Source organism: Eubalaena glacialis, chromosome 8 (genome assembly GCF_028564815.1).
Source record: "Eubalaena glacialis isolate mEubGla1 chromosome 8, mEubGla1.1.hap2.+ XY, whole genome shotgun sequence".
NCBI lineage: Eukaryota > Metazoa > Chordata > Mammalia > Artiodactyla > Balaenidae > Eubalaena > Eubalaena glacialis.
The window spans coordinates 57,077,267-57,099,489 of NC_083723.1; the positions used below are offsets into that span (position 1 = coordinate 57,077,267).

At 37.4% G+C, this 22,223-nt stretch overlaps 1 protein-coding gene across 5 annotated transcripts in view; it reads left to right on the forward strand.

Annotated features, from left to right (window-relative positions):
• SNX13 (sorting nexin 13) overlaps positions 1-22,223 on the forward strand; it is a 141,650-nt gene that overhangs the window by 115,202 nt on the left and 4,225 nt on the right. For 3 of the 5 annotated variants that reach the window (XM_061198523.1, XM_061198521.1, XM_061198525.1), the window contains 5 exons: positions 10,434-10,595; positions 12,047-12,118; positions 14,513-14,658; positions 14,914-14,982; positions 16,957-17,069. In XM_061198523.1, the coding sequence (XP_061054506.1) occupies positions 10,434-10,595; positions 12,047-12,118; positions 14,513-14,658; positions 14,914-14,982; positions 16,957-17,069 (562 nt within the window). Of the gene's footprint in view, positions 1-9,203; positions 9,284-10,433; positions 10,596-12,046; positions 12,119-14,512; positions 14,659-14,913; positions 14,983-16,956; positions 17,070-22,223 lie in introns of those variants that run through there. The other 2 variants (XM_061198522.1, XM_061198524.1) reach the window with 2 other exon arrangements.

A 22,223-nucleotide genomic window follows, 5' to 3' on the forward strand; every position in this document is an offset into this window, starting at 1 on the left:
TATTAGGAGCTCCTTCCAGAAAACCAAACGATTAATTCTAACAAGTACTGCTCCCAGTTAGACCACCTGAAAGCAGCATTTGACAAAAAGCGTCCAGAATTAGTCAACAGAAAATGCATAATCTTCCATGAGGATAACGCAAGGCCGCATGTTTCTTTGATGACCAGGCAAAAACTGTTACGGCTTGGCTGGGAAGTTCTGATTCATCAGCCCCTTCAGATTTCCATTTATTTAGATCTTTACAAAATTCTCTTAATGGAAAAAATTTCGATTCCTTGGAAGACTGTAAAAGGCACCTGGAACAGTTCTTTGCTCAAAAAGATAAAAAGTTTTGGGAGGATGGAATTATGAAGTTGCCTGAAAAATGGCAGAAGGTAGTGGAACAAAAGGGTGAATACGTTGTTCAATAAAGTTCTTGGTGAAAATGAAAAATACGGCTTTTATTTTTACTTAGAAACTGAAGGAACTTTTTGGCCAACCCAATGTGTATGTGTGTGTGTGTGTATATATATATACACACACAACATACATACATATATACACATTAGAGTCTAAAAATTAGAGTCTAAAAATCCTTCTCAATCATTTCTGGAAATCCACAGTAACATACATTTTTCATAAATCATATTGGTAATTACCAAGTTCATATTGACCTCTTTTAGATTGTCAGAATAATTTTCATGCATATCAAGAATTAGGAGTTTTCAGCTACATTTCCTTTTTGGCTAAATTGTAGTTTAATATTTTCCTTAATTATATTTCACTGGAAACTAAATAGCTGTTAGAGAAAATCACCTACTACTCAGGTTGAGAAATAATACTTCATAACACATTAACTTTGTGTTAATTTGTCTAGCTTTGCAAAATTTATGGGCCAATTCCTAGAAGAAGTAATTGACAAGCAGTCTTCCTCCATGTACACACTATCTTTCTATCCAGTTTTGTATCATGGTGTGATGGCAGTTTTAAGCTGTAGATAGGGACATAAATTTAAGTTAAAATTCCTTTGTTCGTGTTTTTACCAATACAGATAACTCAACTGAGGTGATAATTGAATGAATAGACAACATCTATGTATGTCAGGCTAAGTGTACACTTTTGCTGGCAATCCATAATTTACTCTTCTGCCTGGTAATTTGCAACTTTCTTTCTTTTTTTTTTTTTTTTTTGCTTTAAACATCTGTTTTAAGACGAATTCTGATTCTGGAAACATTATCATATTGTGATGGGCTGCTTTTATGCTTCTAAATTCTGCTGCTTCAGGGTTGAGCGTCATAATCACCTGTGGAGGTTTCTCCACGCCCCTTGGTTCCCCCACTCCCCACCCTCAACACAGATGATTAAGCTTTGCCCTCAGAAATTGGAGGAAAAAAAAACATGGAGGAAAGAAAAGGAAAGAAAAAGAAATGGATTCTGTAGGTCTGGGGCTGGTGCACAGGCAACTATTTTCAGTTACCTAATTCATGATACAGATTTAAGTTCTCTTATTTTGAAAGAGTATCCGTGGTAGTTAGCCCTATGCCTAGATAGCATTTGAGGTTGTATTCATTTAACCAACTTAAGGTTATGTTAGTTGAACCTATGTTTCTACTGCTAAGTGTAAGATATATAAAATTCTAAAATATTTTTGACAGTGTTCAAACAATTTTTAATGTAGGTTATGATTAAAGTGAAATTCATGCTTCTGAAATTCTACCTCATCTGTGAACATTAAAACTTGGTAGAATGGTGGCAGTTTTCCCTCAAGTTGTACATTTTAAGTGTGGTATTCTCATGTTTACCTCTTTTAAGAAATCTACTTGTGTTCTTATGACTTAGAGTTACTACAGTTAAAAAAAACACTTGGCAGTAATGTCAGTGTTGGAAATAATGTCCTGATTGATTTGAACACACTGTTATGGTTAACTGAGAACTACTGTATATAGAATTAGAATTACACACACACATATATATCATTTTGCACCCAAATATATGTATATAATTTTACACACAAGTGTGTGCACACACAAGAGAGTTAACTTCATCTTCTTTACCCTTTTTAATCTCTGTATCTCTCTTCACCAGTGGTAGTGATTTTCACGCCCTTCTTCATTTCTGTCCTTTGGTTCTACTTTAAATTTGTTGTACTGTGACAGTGTCCCTCTTAAACGTTGTATATTCCAGCAAGCATATCTATAAGACTGTTGGCTCTGCTTAACCCATGGAATTACTAAAACTTTTACAGTTATCTTGAAATACACTCTTCGTTGTTATTGTTTATTGCAGTACCTATTTCACCTTCTCTAGTTTTTCTTGTTGGAAACCATGAAAGCATATTAAAGAATTTCATCTTCTTGGTATCATCTGTTAACATTGTGTTCCTTAAGCAGTGGGGTTCCATTTTTTTGCTCTTATTGCTTTTGTTTTTTTTCTTTTTGCATAGAACATAACTCATTTCTGTGGTAGTTTTTATGAGATTCAATACTTTCTGGAAAATAGTCTTACAGTTTTGTTTGACTTTGGTTTTTGTGTCCCCTTTTTCTTTTCTCTCCTCCCTCCCTTCCTTTTTCTCTCTTTCTTTCATTTGTTTTGTTTGTTTTAGTCTGTTAAAAATCTCAGAGAGATCCATATGCATCTACTTTGGTTTCTTTAGATGGCTCTCTTAATTGAAATTATCTGACATTTGTACAGTCAGAAGGTCAATTTTATTTTATTTTATTATTTTTTTAACACCTTTATTGGAGTATAACTGCTTTATAATGGTGTGTTAGTTTCTGCTTTATAACAGAGTGAATCAGTTATACATATACATATGTTCCCATATATCTTCCCTCTTGCGTCTCCCTACCTCCCACCCTCCCTATCCCACCCCTCTAGGTGGTCACAGAGCACCGAGCTGATCTCCCTGTGCTATGCGGCTGCTTCCCACTAGCTATCTATTTTACGTTTGGTAGTATATATATGTCCATGCCACTCTCTCACTTTGTCACAGCTTACCCTTCCCCATCCCCACATCTTCAAGTCCATTCTCTAGTAGGTCTGTGTTTTTATTCCCATCTTGCCCCTAGGTTCTTCATGAACTTGGCTTTTTTTTTTCTTATATTCCATATATATGTGTTAGCATACGGTATTTGTTTTTCTCTTTCTGACTTACTTCACTCTGTATGACAGACTCTAGGTCCATCCACCTCACTACAAATAACTCAGTTTCGTTTCTTTTTAAGGCTGAGTAATATTCCATTGTATATATGTGCCACATCTTCTTTATCCATTCATCTGTTGATGGACACTTAGGTTGCTTCCATGTCCTGGCTATTGTAAATAGAGCTGCAATGAACATTTTGGTACATGACTCTTTTTGAATTACGGTTTTCTCAGGGTATATGCCCAGTAGTGGGATTGCTGGGTCGTATGGTAGTTCTATTTTTAGTTTTTTAAGGAACCTCCATCCTGTTCTCCATAGTGGCTGTATCAATTTACATTCCCACCAACAGTGCAAGAGGGTTCCCTTTTCTCCACACCCTCTCCAGCATTTATTGTTTGTAGATTTTTTGATGATGGCCATTCTGACCAGTGTGAGATGATATCTCATTGTAGTTGTGATTTGCATTTCTTTAATGATTAATGATGTTGAGCATCCTTTCATGTGCTTGTTGGCAATCTGTATATCTTCTTTGGAGAAATGTCTATTTAGGTCTTCTGCCCATTTTTGGATTGGGTTGTTTGTTTTTTTTTGATATTGAGCTGCATGAGCTGCTTGTAAATTTTGGAGATTAATCCTTTGTCAGTTGCTTCATTTGTAAGTATTTTCTCCCATTCTGAGGATTGTCTTTTTGTCTTCTGTATGGTTTCCTTTGCTGTGCAAAAGCTTTTAAGTTTCATTAGGTCCCATTTGTTTATTTTTGTTTTTATTTCCATTTCTCTAGGAGGTGGGTCAAAAAGGATCTTGCTGTGATTTATGTCATAGAGTGTTCTGCCTATGTTTTCCTCTAAGAGTTTGATAGCGTCTGGCCTTACATTTAGGTCTTTAATCCATTTTGAGTTTATTTTTGTGTATGGTTTAGGGAGTGTTCTAATTTCATACTTTTACATGTACCTGTCCAGTTTCCCCAGCAGCACTTATTGAAGAGGCTGTCTTTTTTCCACTGTTTATTCTTGCCTCCTTTATCAAAGATAAGGTGACCATATGTGTGTGGGTTTATCTCTGGGCTTTCTATCCTGTTCCATTGCTCTATATTTCTGTTTTTTGTGCCAGTACCGTACTGTGTTGATTACTGTACTTTTGTACTATAGTCTGAAGTCCAGGAGCCTGATTCCCCCAGCTCTGTTTTTCATTCTCAAGATTGCTATGGCTATTCGGGGTCTTTTGCATTTCCATACAAATTGTGAAATTTTTTGTTCTAGTTCTGTGAAAAATGCCAGTGGCAGTTTGATAGGGATTGCGTTGAATCTGTAGATTGCTTTGGGTAGTAGAGTCATTTTCACAATGTTGATTCTTCCAATCCAAGAACATGGTATATCTCTCCATCTATTTGTATCATCTTTAATTTCTTTCATCAGTGTCTTATAATTTTCTGCATACAGGTCTTTTGTCTCCTTAGGTAGGTTCATTCCTAGGTATTCTTTTTGTTGCAGTGGTAAATGGGAGTGTTTTCTTAATTTCACTTTCAGATTTTTCATCATTAGTGTATAGGAATGCAAGAGATTTCTGTGCATTAATTTTGTATCCTGCTACTTTACCAAATTCATTGATTGGCTCTAGTAGTTTTCTGGTAGCATCTTTAGGATTCTCTGTGTACAGTATCATGTCGTCTGCAAACAGTGACAGCTTTACTTCTTCTTTTCCGATTTGGATTCCTTTTATTTCTTTTTCTTCTCTGTTTGCTGTGGCTAAAACTTCCAAAACTATGTTGAGTAATAGTGGTGAGAGTGGGCAACCTTGTCTTTTTCCTGATCTTAGAGGAAATGGTTTCAGTTTTGCACCATTTAGAACGATGTTGGCTGTGGGTTTGTCATATATGGCCTTTATTATGTTGAGGAAAGTTCCCTCTATGCCTACTTTTTGCAGGGTTTTTATCATAAATGGGTGTTGAATTTTGTCAAAAGCTTTCTCTGCATCGATTGAGATGATCATATCGTTTTCTGCTTCAGTTTGTTAATATGGTGTATCACATTGATTGATTTGCGTATATTGAAGAATCCTTGCGTTCCTGGGATAAACCCCACTTGATCATGGTGTATGATCCTTTTAATGTGCTATTGGATTCTGTTTGCTAGTATTTTGTTGAGGAGTTTTGCTTCTATGTTCATCAGTGATATTGATCTGTAGTTTTCTTTCTTTGTGACATCTTTGTCTGGTTTTGGTATCAGGGTGATGGTGGCCTCGTAGAATGAGTTTGGGAGTGTTCCTCCCTCTGCTATATTTTGGAAGACTTTGAGAAGGATAGGTGTTAGCTCTTCTCTAAATGTTTGATAGAATTCGCCTGTGAAGCCATCTGGTACTGGGGTTTTGTTTGTTGGAAGATTTTTAATCACAGTTTCAATTTCAGTGCTTGTGTTTGGTCTGTTCATATTTTCTATTTCTTCCTGGTTCAGTCTCGGCAGGTTGTGCATTTCAAGAATTTGTCCATTTCTTCCAGGTTGTCCATTTTATTGGCATAGAGTTGCTTGTAGTAATCTCTCATGATCCTTTGTATTTCTGCAGTGTCAGTGGTTACTTCTCCTTTTTCATTTCTAATTCTATTGATTTGAGTCTTCTCCCTCTTTTTCTTGATGAGTCTGGCTAATGGCTTATCAATTTTGTTTATCTTCTCAAAGAACTAGCTTTTAGTTTTATTGATCTTTGCTATCGTTTCCTTCATTTCTTTTTGATTTATTTCTGATCTGATCTTTATGATTTCTTTCCTTCTGCTAACTTTGGGGTTTTTTTGTTCTTCTTTCTCTAACTGCTTTAGGTGTAAGGTTAGGTTGTTTATTTGAGATGTTTCTTGTTTCTTATGGTAGGATTGTATTGGTATAAACTTCCCTCTTAGAACTGCTTATGCTGCATCCCAAAGGTTTTGGGTCGTCGTGTTTTTGTTGTCATTTGTTTCTAGGTATTTTTTGATTTCCTCTTTGATTTCTTCAGTGATCTCTTCGTTATTAAGTAGTGTATTGTTTAGCCTCCATGTGTTTGTATTTTTTTCCGTAACTGATATCTAGTCTCATAGCGTTGTGGTTGGAAATGATACTTGATACGATTTCAATTTTCTTAAATTTACCAAGGCTTGATTTGTGACCCAAGATATGATCTATCCTGGAGATGTTCCCTGAGCACTTGAGAAAATGTGTATTCTGTTGTTTTTGGGTGGAATGTCCTATAAATATCAATTAAGTCCATCTTTTTTAATGTATCATTTAAAGCTTGTGTTTCCTTATTTATTTTCATTTTGGATGATCTGTCCATTGGTGAAAGTGGGGTGTTAAAGTCCCCTACTATGATTGTGTTACTGCCGATTTCCCCTTTTATGGCTGTTAGTATTTGCCTTATGTATTGAGGTGCTCCTGTGTTGAGTGCATAAATATTTACAATTGTTATATCTTCTTCTTGGATCGATCCCTTGATCATTATGTAGTGTCCTTCTTTGTCTCTTGTAATAGTCTTTATTTTAAAGTCTATTTTGTCTGATATGAGAATTGCTACTCCAGCTTTCCTTTGATTTCCATTTGCATGGAATATCTTTTTCCATCCCCTCACTTTCAGTCTGTATGTGTCCCTAGGTCTGAAGTGGGTCTCTTGTAGACAGCATATATACGGGTCTTGTTTTTGTATCCATTCAGCCAGTCTATGTGTTTTGGTTGGACCACTTAATCCATTTACATTTAAGGTAATTATCGATATGTATGTTCCTATTCCCATTTTCTTAATTGTTTTGGGTTTGTTATTGTAGGTCTTTTCCTTCTCTTGTGTTTCCTGCCTAGAGAAGTTCCTTTAGCATTTGTTGTAAAGCTGGTTTGGTGGTGCTGAATTCTCTTAGCTTTTGCTTGTCTGTAAAGATTTTAATTTCTCCATCAAATCTGAATGAGATCCTTGCTGGGTAGAGTAATCTTGGTTGTAGGTTTTTCTCCTTCATCACTTTAAATATGTCCTGCCACTCCCTTCTTGTTTGCAGAGTTTCTGCTGAAAGATCAGCTGTTAACCTTATGGGGATTCCCTTGTGTGTTATTTGTTGTTTTTCCCTTGCTGCTTTTAATATTTTTTCTTTCTATTTAATTTTTGATAGTTTGATTAATATGTGTCTTGGTGTGTTTCTCCTTGGATTTATCCTGTATGGGACTCTCTGTGCTTCCTGGTCTTGATTAACTATTTCCTTTCCCATATTAGGGAAGTTTTCAACTATAATCTCGTCAAATATTTTCTCAGTCCCTTTCTTTTTCTCTTCTTCTTCTGGGACCCCTATAATTCGAATGTTGGTGCGTTTAATGTTGTCCCAGAGGTCTCTGAGACTGTCCTCAGTTCTTTTCATTCTTTGTTCTTTAGTCTGCTCTGCAGTAGTTATTTCCACCATTTTATCTTCCAGGTCACTTATCCGTTCTTCTGCCTCAGTTATTCTGCTATTGATCCCTTCTAGAGAATTTTTAATTTCACTTATTGTGTTGTTCATCATTGTTTCTTTGCTGTTTAGTTCTTCTAGGTCCTTGTTAAACGTTTCTTGTATTTCCTCTATTCTATTTCCAAGATTTTGGATCATCTTTACTATCATTATTCTGAATTCTTTTTCAGGTAGACTGCCTATTTCCTCTTCATTTGTTAAGTCTGGTGGGTTTTTGCCTTGCTCCTTCATCTGCTGTGTGTTTTTCTGTCTTCTCATTTTGCTTAACTTACTGTGTTTGGGGTCTCCTTTTCGCAGGCTGAAGGTTCGTAGTTCCCGTTGTTTTTGGTGTCTGTCCCCAGTGGCTAAAGTTGGTTCAGTGGGTTGTGCAGGCTTCCTGGTGGAGGGGACTAGTGCCTGTGTTCTGGTGGATGAGGCTGGATCTTGTCTTTCTGGTGTGCAGGTCCACGTCTGGTGGTGTATTTTGGGCTGTCTGTGGCCTTATTATGATTTTAGGCAGCCTCTCTGCTAATGGATGGGGTTGTGTTCCTGTCTTGCTAGTTGTTTGGCATAGGGTTTCCAGCACCGTAGCTTGCTGTTCATTGAGTGAAGCTGCGTCTTGGTGTTAAGATGGAGATCTCTGGGAGTTTTTCGCTGTTTGATATTACGTGGAGCTCGGAGGTCTCTTGTGGACCAGTGTCCTGAAGTTGGCTCTCCCACCTCAGAGGCCCATCCCTGACGCCTGGCTGGACAACCAAGAGCCTTTCATCCACACGGCTGAGAATAAAAGGGAGAAAAAAAAGAAAGAAAGAAAGAAAGAAAGAAGATAAAATAAAGTTATTAAAATAAAAAATAAGTATTAAGAAAAAAATTTTTTAAAGTTAAAAAACAAAACAAAAAACGGATGGACAGAACCCTAGGACTAATGGTAAAAGCAAAGCTATACAGAGAAAATCATACACAGAAGCATACACATACACACTCACAAAAAGAGAAAAAGGGGGAAAAAAAAAAATATATATATATATCTTTGCTCCCGAAGTCCACCTTGTCAATTTGGGATGATTTGTTGTCTCTTCAGGTATTCCTCAGATGCAGGGTACATCATGCTGCTCCTGAGGCTGCTGGGAGAGATTTCCCTTTCTCTTCTTTGTTCCTACAGCTCCCGGGGTTCAGCTTTGGATTTGGACCCACCTCTGCGTGTAGGTCGCCTGAGGGCATCTGTTCTTCACTCAGACAGGATGGGTTAAAGGAGCGGCTGATTAGGGTACTCTGGCTCACTCAGGCCCGGGGGGAGGGAGGGGTACAGAATGCGGGGCGAGCCTGCGGCGGCAGAGGCTGGGATGACGTTGTACCAGCCTGAGGTGCGCCGTGTGTTCTCCCGGGGAAGTTGTCCCTGGATCACGGGAGCCTGGCAGTGGCTAGCTGCACAGGCTCCCGGGAGCGGTGGTGTGGATAGTGACCTGTGCTTGCACACAGGCTTCTTGGTGGCTGCAGCCGCAGCCTTAGCGTCTCATGCCCGTCTCTGGGGTCCGCGCTGATAGCCACGGCTCACGCCCATCTCTGGAGCTCCTTTAAGTGGCGCTCTTAATCCCTTCTCCTCGCGCACCAGGAAACAAAGAGGCAAGAAAACGTCTCTTGCCTCTTCGGCAGGTCCAGACCTTTTCCCGGACTCCCTCCCAGCTAGCTGTGGCGCACTAACCCCTTCAGGCTGTGTTCACGCGGACAACCCCAGTCCTCTCCCTGCGATCCGACCGAAGCCCAAGCCTCAGCTCCCAGCCCCAGCCCGTCCCGGCGGGTGAGCAGACAAGCCTCTCGGGCTGGTGAGTGCTGGTTGGCACCGATCTTCTGTGCGGGAATCTCTTCGCTTTGCCCTCCGCACCCCTGTGGCTGCGCTCTCCTCCGTGGCTCCGAAGCTTCCCCCCTCTGCCACCCGCCGTCTCCGCCCGCGAAGGGGCTTCCTAGTGTGTGGAAACCTTTCCTCCTTCACAGCTCCCTCCCACTGGTGTGGGTCCCATACCTATTCTTTTGTCTCTGTCTTTTCTTTTTTCTTTTGCCCTACCCAAGTACGTGGGGAGTTTCTTGCCTTTTGGGACGTCTGAGATCTTCTGCCAGCGTTCAGTAGGTGTTCTGTAGGAGCTGTTCCACATGTAGATGTATTTCTGATGTATTTGTGGAGAGGAAGGTGATCTCCACGTCTTACTCTTCCGCCATCTTGAAGCTCCTCTCAGAATGTCAATTTTAAAGCTTCCTATCCCTCTGAGATCATTTCTTTTTATATCTCTTATCATATTTTCTTTATGGTTTTTCTATTCTCCCTTAATAAAGTATGGCTTACATGTCTGATTTGCAGCTTCTTTTCTTCTTCCTAATAGATTCCAGATTCCTTCCATATATTCTAATTGAGCATGTGACATATCCTTAAAATTATTTTTTTAAAAAATAAATCTTACTTGTTAGTTATTTGAGCTGTTTATTTTATCTGCTTGTTTGCTTTTTAATATCACCTCAGAATATCTATGTCATAGTTGCCTTGAATTTGTGGCAGAAGTATGTTGTAGCTGTTTATACTTGCATCAATTTCTATTTTGGAAAAATTCTCATGTTTTCAGAGTTTTTCTTAATAAGAAGGCAACCCAAGTTTTATATTCATTTTCTACCAATAACCGTATCACTCAAATTTTATTCATATATTTGTGTCTGAAAATACATTTTAAAGACACACTGAAGACAACAGTTTATCCTTTTAAAATGCAATGAGATATTATAGACTGGAAAATTATTACATCTTTCATGTGTTGCACTCTGTATTTTCTCATGCTTCTCAGTTGAATAACAAATCTGATACAGTGAAGTCATGATATAATATCTTTTCCCCTTTAGATGGACACTTTTGTAAATCCGCTTCGAAATTCTATGAGGAATGTTTCAAATGCAGTTAAATCCCTTCCTGATAGCTTGGCAGAGGGAATGACTAAAATGTCAGACAACATGGGCAAAATGTCAGAAAGATTAGGTCAAGACATAAGGCAATCATTTTTCAAGGTAAGATGTTTTCAGTAATGCCTAAAGGAAACTATTTTTAGGTCAACTAAGATTTACTGAGCTCCTGCTTAGATTTACCTTATTTTCCTTTATAAGTCCAAAGCCCTATAAACACATAGTCTCATAAAGAATTAAAAAACTAAAGAGAATAAATTCTTATCAAAAATGGATACTGTAAAATCCAGTCACTCCTCAGTCTCTGCTACAGTAGAATTTTAAAATCCATGTAAAGCACATATTTAAAATTAGTGTAGTTAACATTCTTTGTACTGTTTTATTCCATTTAGCCATGTTTATAATGTCATTAAAATTTATAACAAAACAGGTATGTGCTGTTGTGTAAATTAGTTTTACTGGTATTCATCAGCAAACATAAAGTCTAATTTCTCCTGAGTCACACGATCAAGATTCACGAGATCAAAGAGAGGAAAAGTCTTTCAACATCATCAATCTCTGCAGCCATATCTTACTGTGTATATACCTGTGAGAGGCATAGAAGAGTTTCCTGGGAAGCTTTTTCATTACGCTAGCAGAATAGGTAGTTGACCAAGTAGTTTTTTGCTTTCTAATTTACATTTTTTTAATAATTTTGACCTAGTTGTTTAAGGTTACAATCAAGACTATTAAAGAAATCATGTAACTATTAGAATGTTTCAATGAAGAGGACATATATATAAACACTGATAGAATTTCTTTATTCTAAGAGGCAACTCCTAAAATATAGTGTGTGTAAATCATACTTTTCTATTGATTCTCATACCTTTTCTGATGTTTCATCTGAATTTCTAATCATGGGCAAGTACACTAACACTGAAGTGAGGGTTGTCTTGTGCCGCTTCTGCTGATAGCTACCCATACAACTTCGTACAAAAGTCACTGAACTTTTCCAGGCTTCTTTTTCCTCACCAGTAATGTGAAGGGGTTATAATAGGTGATCTTGATGGTCCTTCCTGTGCTGAGAAATGGTTATCAACTAGCACTGGTCTTTCTTTTCTTTTCCCCCATAACTTACATTATATAACAGTCAGTTAATTAGTTCCTTTAAGCCTATTAGCATACTGTCAGGCTCTTTATGGTAAAAGAAAAAAGATTGGAGTTCTATTCCCCGACTGTGCTACTAATTTTTGGTCTTTAAATCATTTAATCTTACTTAGCTTTAAATTCTAAAAAGTATGGGAGTTTGAGTAATATCTCCATCCAACTCAAAATGAATCCTTTTTTAAAGGAAAGAAAATCTGTTGGTAATGAAATAATTACCCTTTTATATTGGGTTTCTAATTGTAGATTGTTAATACTTTGTTAATGCTATATAAATTTTGTTTATATATTGTCCCCAAAATCAAATCAAATGCTGTTCATTATATTTGATACTCATTTTGGTTTATTGTATTGTGTTCTTTCATTTTCTGCTTTAGTGTGTTTACTTTGTTTTTTGTTTTTTTAAATATTAGGTTCCTCCTTTAATTCCGAAGACTGATTCAGATCCTGAACACTGTCGAGTTTCAGCTCAACTTGATGATACTGTGAGTTAATTTTATTTTGGTAGCATTCAGTTGAAATTCACATCATACTTGGCAGATCTTTTTAACTTTTTAATAAAGTATAATATGTATATCTGTCATTAATGTACATATATTGTAAACATTGTTTGATGAATTCTTATAAACTGAACATATCCATGTAATCAACACTATAAACAAGAAACAGAACATTGCCAGTACCCCAGAAAGCCCCTAATGCTCTCTTCCTGTCACTATCCTCTCCCCTGCCAAGGATAATCACTATCCTGACTTCTACCCTGCATTTATACTTTATATAAATGAAACTGTGAGGTATGTACTCCTTTAAGTCTGACATTTTTTGCTCAACATTGTGATAATCTTCCATGTTTGTTTCGTGTGGTTGTGGTTTCTTCATTTTTGTGGCCTTATAGTACAATTATAGTACAGTTACATTTTGTAAATATAGTACAATTTATTTGCTGTATTACGAACTGTACTCCTATGAACATTATGGTACTTGTCTTTTGATTAAATAAATAAGTACATATTTCTTTCTGTACCCAGGAATGGAATTGCTTGGTCAGAGGTTATGCAAAAATTCAATTTTAATAGATACTGTCAAATAGTTTTCCGAAGTGTGTGTGCCGCTTTCACTACCATCAGCAATGCATGAGAATTTCAGTGGTTCACAGCCTGCCAAAACTCAATATGTTATGCCTTTTTAATTTTAGCCATTCTCTTTGTTGTATCTCATGCGGATTTCCATTTCTCTGATGGCTGTTAAAATGTTGAACCTCTTTTCATAAGTTTATTGGCCATTTGGGTGTCCTGTCTTACATGTCTAGCTCTTTCCCCCATTTTTTTTCTGTTGGCTTGGCTGTCTTTGTCTTTGATTAGTAAGAGTGTGTTGTATAATCTGAATATTGTTTCTTTGTCAGATATAAGTATTTGTGTATTGTGAATATCTTCTACTTTGTGTGCTTTTATGCTCTGTGTATAATCTGTGCCTACTGCAAGGTCACAAAGATGTCTCCTATGATTTTCTTTAAAACTTGTTTTTGTTTACCGTGCGAAAACTTAGATTTGCCATTCATCTAGGATCGATTGTTGTGTGTGGAATGAGGTAGGGGTCCAATTGACCTAAGCACCATTTACTGAGAAGGCCCTCTTTTCCCAGTGTATGTTTCTCCCTTGTCACAAATCTTTTTATTTTATATATTTGGGTCTGGACTTTATATTCTATTCTATTAGGCAGAGTTATTTTAAAGTTATAATTATCTCTCTTCAGTTTCTCATTGAATTTCTTTATAATAAACTGACTTAAAGATAATATTTTTGTTTTTTCAAGAATATTTTAGAATGTTTATTATGCATTGTACTGTTGTATAATATCCATAACATTATACCTTTTGTTAAGGGTTTTTACAATTTAACTGTTTATTAGAATTGTCATGTGGCATCAGATTCATGACTATACTTGATCAGAGAATAGAGCCGTAGTGATTTTTGCCTCCAAAGTGGTTAAGCTATTGAAAAATATGTGAAAGAGAAGGTACGCTAAGAAAACGTTTACAACACAGTGAAAAATGTATGACTCATGCTGTTTTCTCATGAAAAAGTTTAAGTATTTAAATTATAATATTGATGAGGAAATAATTGGAAAGACTGGCTTAGTGATGAAAGAATTACAAAATTACTGGCAATTATGGAGTTTTGTTGCAGTTCTAAACCTGCACCTATTTTTTGTTTTATATATATTGATATATTTGGTCATCAAAGTATTCTAGTTGTCTTTCTTTACTTTTTATATCATTAATTGAATATTCCCATGATGAAAGTGTACAAATTTTTACTTCTTAAAAATAAAAGGAAAATTCTAGTAATCTAGTTGCCTTTTGTAATGTTAGCTGGATTTTATTTCAGCTTCTTTTTCATGAAAATACCTATATACATACAACCCAGTAACTGAGCAAAACAGATTGCTCTGTGTAGATTGTATTTTGTTCTATTAAATAAAGAGAAATGTTGAGAATATTTTGTTCATTTGAAAAAGATGCCCCAGAGAATAGGCAAAGGGGCTAGCCTTTGCCTTATAAACTAATACAGACTCTACTGCAAGATTCCAAATCATCTTTTCCTAAGACCATCATGGATCCAGTTTGAGAAGTTTTTTTCACTACAGCCTTGGAATTTACTCATCATTGTAGAGTTGTAAAATTCTGTACTCTGTCAAAATGGCTGTTAAAAATATTTTTTCTAAATTATAATGAAATGTTGGTTACAAAGGCCATAGTATAACTTGTTCTCCAACCTGTAAATAGTAACAGTCATTTGGTAAAAGCAGCAAAATTAGCCATTCATAGTAGATAGGTATCTCAAATAAACGTATCCTTATTTCTTCCCATATTTTGTCAGGTGGATGACAATATTCCACTTAGGGTAATGCTGCTTCTCATGGATGAAGTATTCGACTTAAAAGAGAGAAATCAGTGGTTGCGAAGGAATATCAAAAACCTACTTCAGCAGCTTATTAGAGCCACATATGGTGATACTATTAATAGGTACCACTTTTTTTTCTTAAACTACTTAGAGCTGATCTTACTTAGCTTTTGAAGTTTTACTTCTGGAAGTAGATTGCTCAACCTTTTGTAGGGGAATTTCCTTCTCTGGTTCTTTGAAGATCATTAAAGCAGACTGTTGCTCTCAGAGATAATCTTCATACAAATTAAGTTGCTTACTCCATGGAAGTAATGTTTCTTTATTTTATTCACCTTCTAAAATCTTGACCTTACTCATTTGAATTTCTTTGCTTTCAGAAAAATAGTTGACCATGTTGACTGGATGACCTCACCTGAGCAAGTAGCCGACTTAGTGAAACGTTTCAGGTATGTCTTAAGACACAGTCACTTCTTTCAGATAGTACAGAGTTGAGCATTGTTATCACTAACTTTCATTGCATTCCTTCTCTTCCTGGCCTTACAGTTGGTTTTAGTCATCACTGTTGAGCAAAAAGACTTGCAAGAATTATAAACATTTGTCCCATGGACCTATTCATCTTTGTTTTTTTAAAACCAGAATAGAAAAAAGTGTAAATGAAAAATCTTTAAGATGTTAGGCTACATTTGATCATGGTAATGTGGCTTTAAAATAATGGAAATATTAATGTAGACATGGCATGGTCATATAATCAGGTTACCTAGTTTCCAGGATTAATTTTTCTCAGTTGTATTTGCTAACCTTGATTTGATTGATTGATGGATTGATTGATTGGCTGGCTGGCTACCTGGGGTCTTCATTGCTGCATGCTGGCTTTCTCTAGTTGCTGCGAACAGGGACTACTCTTCGTTGTGGTGCGTGGGCTTCTCATTGCAGTGGCTTCTCTTGTTACGGAGCATGGCCTCTAGGTGGGCGGGCTTCAGTAGTTGCAGCACATGGGCTCAGTAGTTGTGGCACGTGGGCTCAGTAGTTGCAGCACGTGGGCTCAGTAGTTGCGGCACGTGGGCTCAGTAGTTGCGGCACATGGGCTTAGTTGCTCCGTAGCATGTGGGATCTTCCCAGACCAGGGATCGAACCCATATCCCCTGCATTGGCAGGCGGATTCTTAACCACTGCACCACCAGGAAAGTCCCCACTAACCTTGATTTTAAATGAAGAATTTTAGAAATATGTGTGTCCACGGTCTAAATTTTTATTAACTATTTGAACCTCTGAAAAGGTTCAAATTAAGAGTAGTGATACTCCAATTCATATGTTCATTCTACAAAAATATTCTGAGCCCCTTCTCTGTGTCTAGCCCTCTTACCAGGGACTGAGGGGTAAGGTTCAGTCCCTTCAAGGAAAGCATGCCATGGCAGAGAAATAAACGTCTTTTCTAAAAGTGAGAGATAAGCAAGGCATAAACATTCATGGCATCACATACTTTGAAGTAACAGAAAGAAGGGAACTGTCAGTATCGAACACTGTTTACTTGGCACTGTCCAACTACTTTATGTACACTTTCTGATTTTATCCTATTTTACGAGATAGGGACTTTTGTCTCCGTTTTGTTACAAGGAAATTGAGGATTTGAGAAGTTAAGCAGCTTGCCCAAAGCCTCATGTGCTGGACAGTGGGGAAACAGGTCTCTCTAATCTGAAGCTAAGTTTCTCCTCACTATACCGTACTGTTTCTAAAAGCTGTACCACCTGCCCTGGCACCTTCATTCTGTTTCAGGGTGGGTAAATATTGTTCTTCTGGAACACTGATTCTCAACCTTGCCTGCACACTGGAATCACTTGGAGAGCTTTAAAAAGTACTAATGCTTAGGTCCCATCTGCAAACAGTCTGATTTAATTAATCTGGTGGAGGCCCTGGTCCTTAAGCTCTTTTAAAGCTCCCAGGTGTTTTCTAATGTGCAGTCAGAGTTAAGAAGGACTGCTCTGCGCAGTCTCTCTCTCTCAGACCAAATTCCCAGATGGAAGCTTAGTTACTGTGCTCAATTCCTTCCTTTGGCCTGAGAACTAGGGAACAGGAATCAAGCACACTGTGAAAGTAAAGGAGAATGGATTAAATATGTGAAAGAAACATGGTAATCAATACAGCTCTAAGGTGTGGGTGCAGAATTTGTTTTATATTGGCTTAGTTTTAAGTTATTCCAGGGCATGCTTCTGTTATTTTTTCTTGTATATATCCTTTTACACCTAAAATTGAACCCTGTACGTAGTTACTGTTTGTTGAATATCACACCTATATAAAATTTCAGAAGTGTTTCCTTTTTCTGTTTACATTTGTGTTTTCTGTAGAAAATTGGAATAATTTTACCAACTTGTATCATTAGAAAATGAAAATGTTTACAAAATTTATTTAATCTTCTTAAATAGAGATGCCTTTTGGCCAAATGGCATTTTAGCAGAGACTGTTCCATGCAGAGATAAAGCTATTCGAATGAGAACAAGAGTTGCAGGAAAAACTAAATTACTTTCAATTATGCCAGGTAAGTGAACATTTTTAGTATAAATCTTATTAATTTGTACTTCTTCTGAACTTAAGGCATTGAGCATGCTAAGTATAGCTGCCTTTTGACTATAATAACTATCATTTCATGGCTTATCATACACTAGGCACTGTGCTAGGCATTTCTCATATATCTTTAACTAATCCTCATAACATTATGAAGCCTAGGTACTGTTAACATCACAGCTTTATATGTGAGGAAACAGAAGCTCAAAGGGGTTAGGTGAGTCACCCAAGGTTTATAGCTAGTAAGTGAGTGTTGGGACTCTGACTCAGCTCTGAGTTCCTTGAAAGCCACTGCTTTCAACCACTTGAAGAAAAAGTGTTGCTTTTAACCACTTCACTTTGCTGCCTTGAAACATTCTGAGAATGAAGTTGATGATAAATTCTGTGACAGATGAAAGGGCTGATAAAAGTATATGAAGTATGAGATTTTCAGGAAGAATATTTGTTCTACTTAAGAGAACAAACACATTTTTTCAAAGAATCCCTTTGAAACAACTGATTGGCCCAGTCTTAATCTTTACTAAAACATGATCCTAAAGAAAGTGTACATAGTGGCATTCTATTGGTCTAATTTGAGTTACTTTAGAACACTGCTGTCTCACTAATTTAGATTCACTTTGTCTGTTTTGTCTTCTCTCAATAAGAGCAGTTTTGTGTAGTTGGGTGGTTGTTTGATCTCTTCTTTGGTTATAAATATCTTTGAAAATACCTAGATATCTCTTCTCCACATTTTAATTGTGGATGTAGAGAATAGAAAAATATTTAAGTTCTCAATATCTATTTCTTTTCATATAATTTTATTTTTAATTTAAACTATATTTTCACCATAGATTTTAATCAGCTTTCTCTTCTGATAGTTAAGTTGGAAATTTGCCACATAGCTATTTATTCTGCCCTATAGACTATACTGTTGCATTTGGAGATAAAAAGCAAGTTACAGAAATAACATTTTAGAAAAATGAAAAGAAACAATAACCTAGGATATTAATATACTGTTAGAATAAACCAGATGGTGCTATAGACTGACTCAGTTATGTGGCTGGAAGAAATCTTAATGCATTTATACAGTAAATATTTATTGAGAGCCTTTCATGAGCCAGACACTATTCTTTACACTTATCATTGCCTTCTTGGAGTTTACATTCTACTAAGGAGACACAGAAAACAGATGAAAGAAATAGATAAAGCACAGTATGTTGGATAGTGGTAAGTGCTGAGGAGACAGATAGTGCAGGAAAAGGGAGGTGTCAGGTGAGTTGCAGTTGCAGACAGGGTAGCCATTGGGGGCCTCCCTGAGATGATGACACTTATGTGAAGACTTGAAGGAAGTGAGGATAGATGTAAAAGTATATATTTTTATATATACATAATCCCTCACCTGTTTTTTAGTAAACTTAAAAACTATTTGCTTTAAATCATATTGTACCCTAGTTAGAAATATACATTTTGGAAGTTGCATGTTTCTTTCGAAAGCAATAAAGTATTGCTTTTGAGGCCCCTGCTATAGGGGCCCTGACTATGAATAATTAAGAAGAATAATAGGAGATAGGTTCAAGATGGTGGAGTAGAAGGACGTGCTCTCACTCCCTCTTGCGAGAGCACCGGAATCACAACTAACTGCTGAACAGTCATCGACAGGAAGACACTGGAACTCACCAAAAAAGATACCCCACATCCACAGACAAAGGAGAAGCCACAATGAGACGGTAGGAGGGGCGCAATCACAATAAAATCAAATCCCATAACTGCTGGGTGGGTGACTCACAAACTGGAGGACACTTATACCATGGAAGTCCACCCATTGGAGTGAAGGTTCTGAGCCCCCCATCAGGCTTCCCAACCTAGGGGTCTGGCAACAGGAGGAGGAATTCCTGGAGAATCAGACTTTGAAGGCTGGCGGGATTTGATTACAGGACCTCGACAGGACTGGGGGAAACAGAGACTCCACACACAAAGTAGTGTGTGCATCAGGACCCAGGGGAAGGAGCAGTGACCCCATAGGAGACTGAACCAGACCTACCTGCTAGTGTTGGAGGGTCTCCTACAGAGGCAGGGGGTGGCTGTGGCTCACCGTGAGGACAAGGACACTGGCAGCAGAAGTTCTGGGAAGTACTCCTGGGTGTGAGCCCTCCCAGAGTCCGCCATTAGCCCCACCAAAGAGCCCAGGTAGGCTGCAGTGTAGGGTTGCCTCAGGCCAAACAACCAACAGGGAGGGAACCCAGCCCCACCCATCAGCAGACAAGCAGATTAAAGTTTTACTGAGCTCTGCCCACCAGAGCAAAAGCCAGCTCTTTTGCTCTGGTGGGCAAGTCCCTCCCATCAGGAAACTTGTACAAGCCTCTTAGATAGCCTCATCCACCAGAGGGCAGACAGCAGAAGCAAGAAGAACTACAATCCTGCAGCCTGTGGAACAAAAACCACATCCACAGAAAGACAAACAAGATGAAAAGGCAGAGGACTATGTACCAGATGAAGGAGCAAGATAAAACCCCAGAAAAACAACTAAATGAAGTGGAGATAGGCAACCTTCCAGAAAAAGAATTCACAATAATGGTACTGAAGATGATCCAGGACCTCGGAAAAAGAATGGAGGCAACGATCGAGAAGATGCAAGAAATGTTTAACAAAGACCTGGAAGAATTAAAGAACAAACAAACAGAGATGACCAATACAATAACTGAAATGAAAAATACACTAGAAGGAATCAATAGCAGAATAACTGAGGCAGAAGAACGGATAAGTGACCTGGAAGACAGAATGATGGAATTCACTGCTGTGGAACAGAGTAAAGAAAAAAGAATGAAAAGAAATGAAGACAGCCTAAGAGATGTCTGGGACAACATTAAATGCAACACCATTCACATTACAGGGGTCCCAGAAGGAGAAGAGAGAGAGAAAGGACCCGAGAAAATATTTGAAGAGATTATAGTCGAAAACTTCCCTAACATGGGAAAGGAAATAGCCACCTAAGTCCAGGAAGCTCAGAGAGCAAAAATTAAAGACAAAGAAAAATTATTGAAAGCAGCAAGGGAGAAACGACAAATGACATACAAGGCAACTCCCATAAGGTTAACAGCTGATTTCTCAGCAGAAACTCTACAAGCCAGAAGGGGGTGGCATGACATATTTAAAGTGATGAAATGGAAGAACGCACAACCAAGATTACTCTACCCGGCAAGGATCTCATTCAGATTCAATGGAGAAATCAAAAGCCTTACAGACAAGCAAAAGCTAAGAGAATTCAGCACCACCATACCAGCTCTACAACAAATGCTAAAGGAACTTCTCTGGGTGGGAAACACAAGTGAAGAAAAGAACCTATAGAAACAAACCCAAAACAATTAAGAAAATAGTAATAGGAACATACATATCGTAACTACCTTAAATGTGTATGGATTAAATGCTCCAACCAAAAGACACAGGCTCACTGAATGGATACAAAAATAAGACCCATATATGTGCTGTCTACAAGAGACCCACTTCAGACCTAGGGACACATCCAGACTGAAAGTGAGGGAATAGAAAAAGATATTCCATGCAAATGGAAATCAAAAGAAAGCTGGAGTAGCAATACTCATATCAGATAAAATAGACTTTAAATTAGAGAATGTACAAGAGACACGGAAGGACACTACGTAATGATCGAGGGATCAATCCAAGAAGAAGATATAGCAATTATAACTATATATGCACCCAACATAGGAGCACCTCAATACATAAGGCAACTGCTAACAGCTATAAAAGAGGAAATCGACATTAACACAATAATAGTGGGGGACTTTAACACCTCACTTACACCAATGGACAGATCATCCAAACAGAAAATTAATAAGGAAACACAAGCTTTAAATGACACAATAGACCAGATAGATTTAATTGATATTTATAGGGCATGCCATCCAAACACAGCAGATTACACTTTCTTCTCAAGTGCGCACGGATCATTCTACAGGATTGATCACATCTTGGGTCACAAATCAAGCCTCAGTAAATTTAAGAAAATTGAAATCATATCAAGCATCTTTTCTGATCACAGCGCTGTGAGATTAGATATCAATTACAGGGAAAAAACACAAACATGGAGGCTAAACAATACATTACTAAATAACCAAGAGGTCACAGAGGAAATCAAAAAATACCTAGAGACAAATGACGACGAAAACACTATGATCCAAAACCTATGGGATGCAGCAAAAGCAGTTCTAAGAGGGAAGTCTATAGCAATACAGTCCTACCTCAAGAAACAACAAACATCTCAAATAAACAATCTAACCTTACACATAAAAGAACTAGAGAAAGAAGAACAAACAAAACCCAAAGGAAATAAATCATAAAGATCAGAGCAGAAATAAATGAAATAGAAACAAAGGAAACAATAGCAAAGATCAATAAAACTAAAAGCTGGTTCTTTGAGAAGATAAACAAAATTGATAAACCATTAGCCAGACTCATCAAGAAAAAGAGGGAGAAGACTCAAATCATGAAAATTAGAAATGAAAAAGGAGAAGTTACCACAGACACCACAGAAATACAAAGCATCCTAAGAGACTACTACAAGCAACTCTGTGCCAATAAAATGGACAACCTGGAAGAAATGGACACATTCTTAGAAAGGTATAACCTTCCAAGACTGAACGAGGAAGAAGCAGAAAATATGAACAGACCAATCACAAGTAATGAAATTGAAACTGTGATTAAAAATCTTCCAACTAACAAAAGTCCAGGACCAGATGGCTTCACTGGTGAATTCTATCAGACATTTAGAGAACAGCTAACACGCATCCTTCTCAAACTCTTCCAAAGAATTGCAGAGGAAGGAACACTCGCAAACTCATTCTACAAGGCCACCATCACCCTGATACCAAAACCAGACAAAGATAATACAAAAAATGAAAATTACAGACCAGTATGACTGATGAATAAAGATGCAGAAATCCTCAACAAAATGCTAGCAAGAATCCAACAACACGTTAAAAGGGTCATACACCATGATCAAGTGGGATTTATCCCAGGGATGCAAGGAGTCTTCAATATACGCAAATCAATCAATGTGATACACCATATTAACAAATTGAAGGAGAAAAACCATATATGATCATCTCAATAGATGCAGAAAAAGCTTTTGACA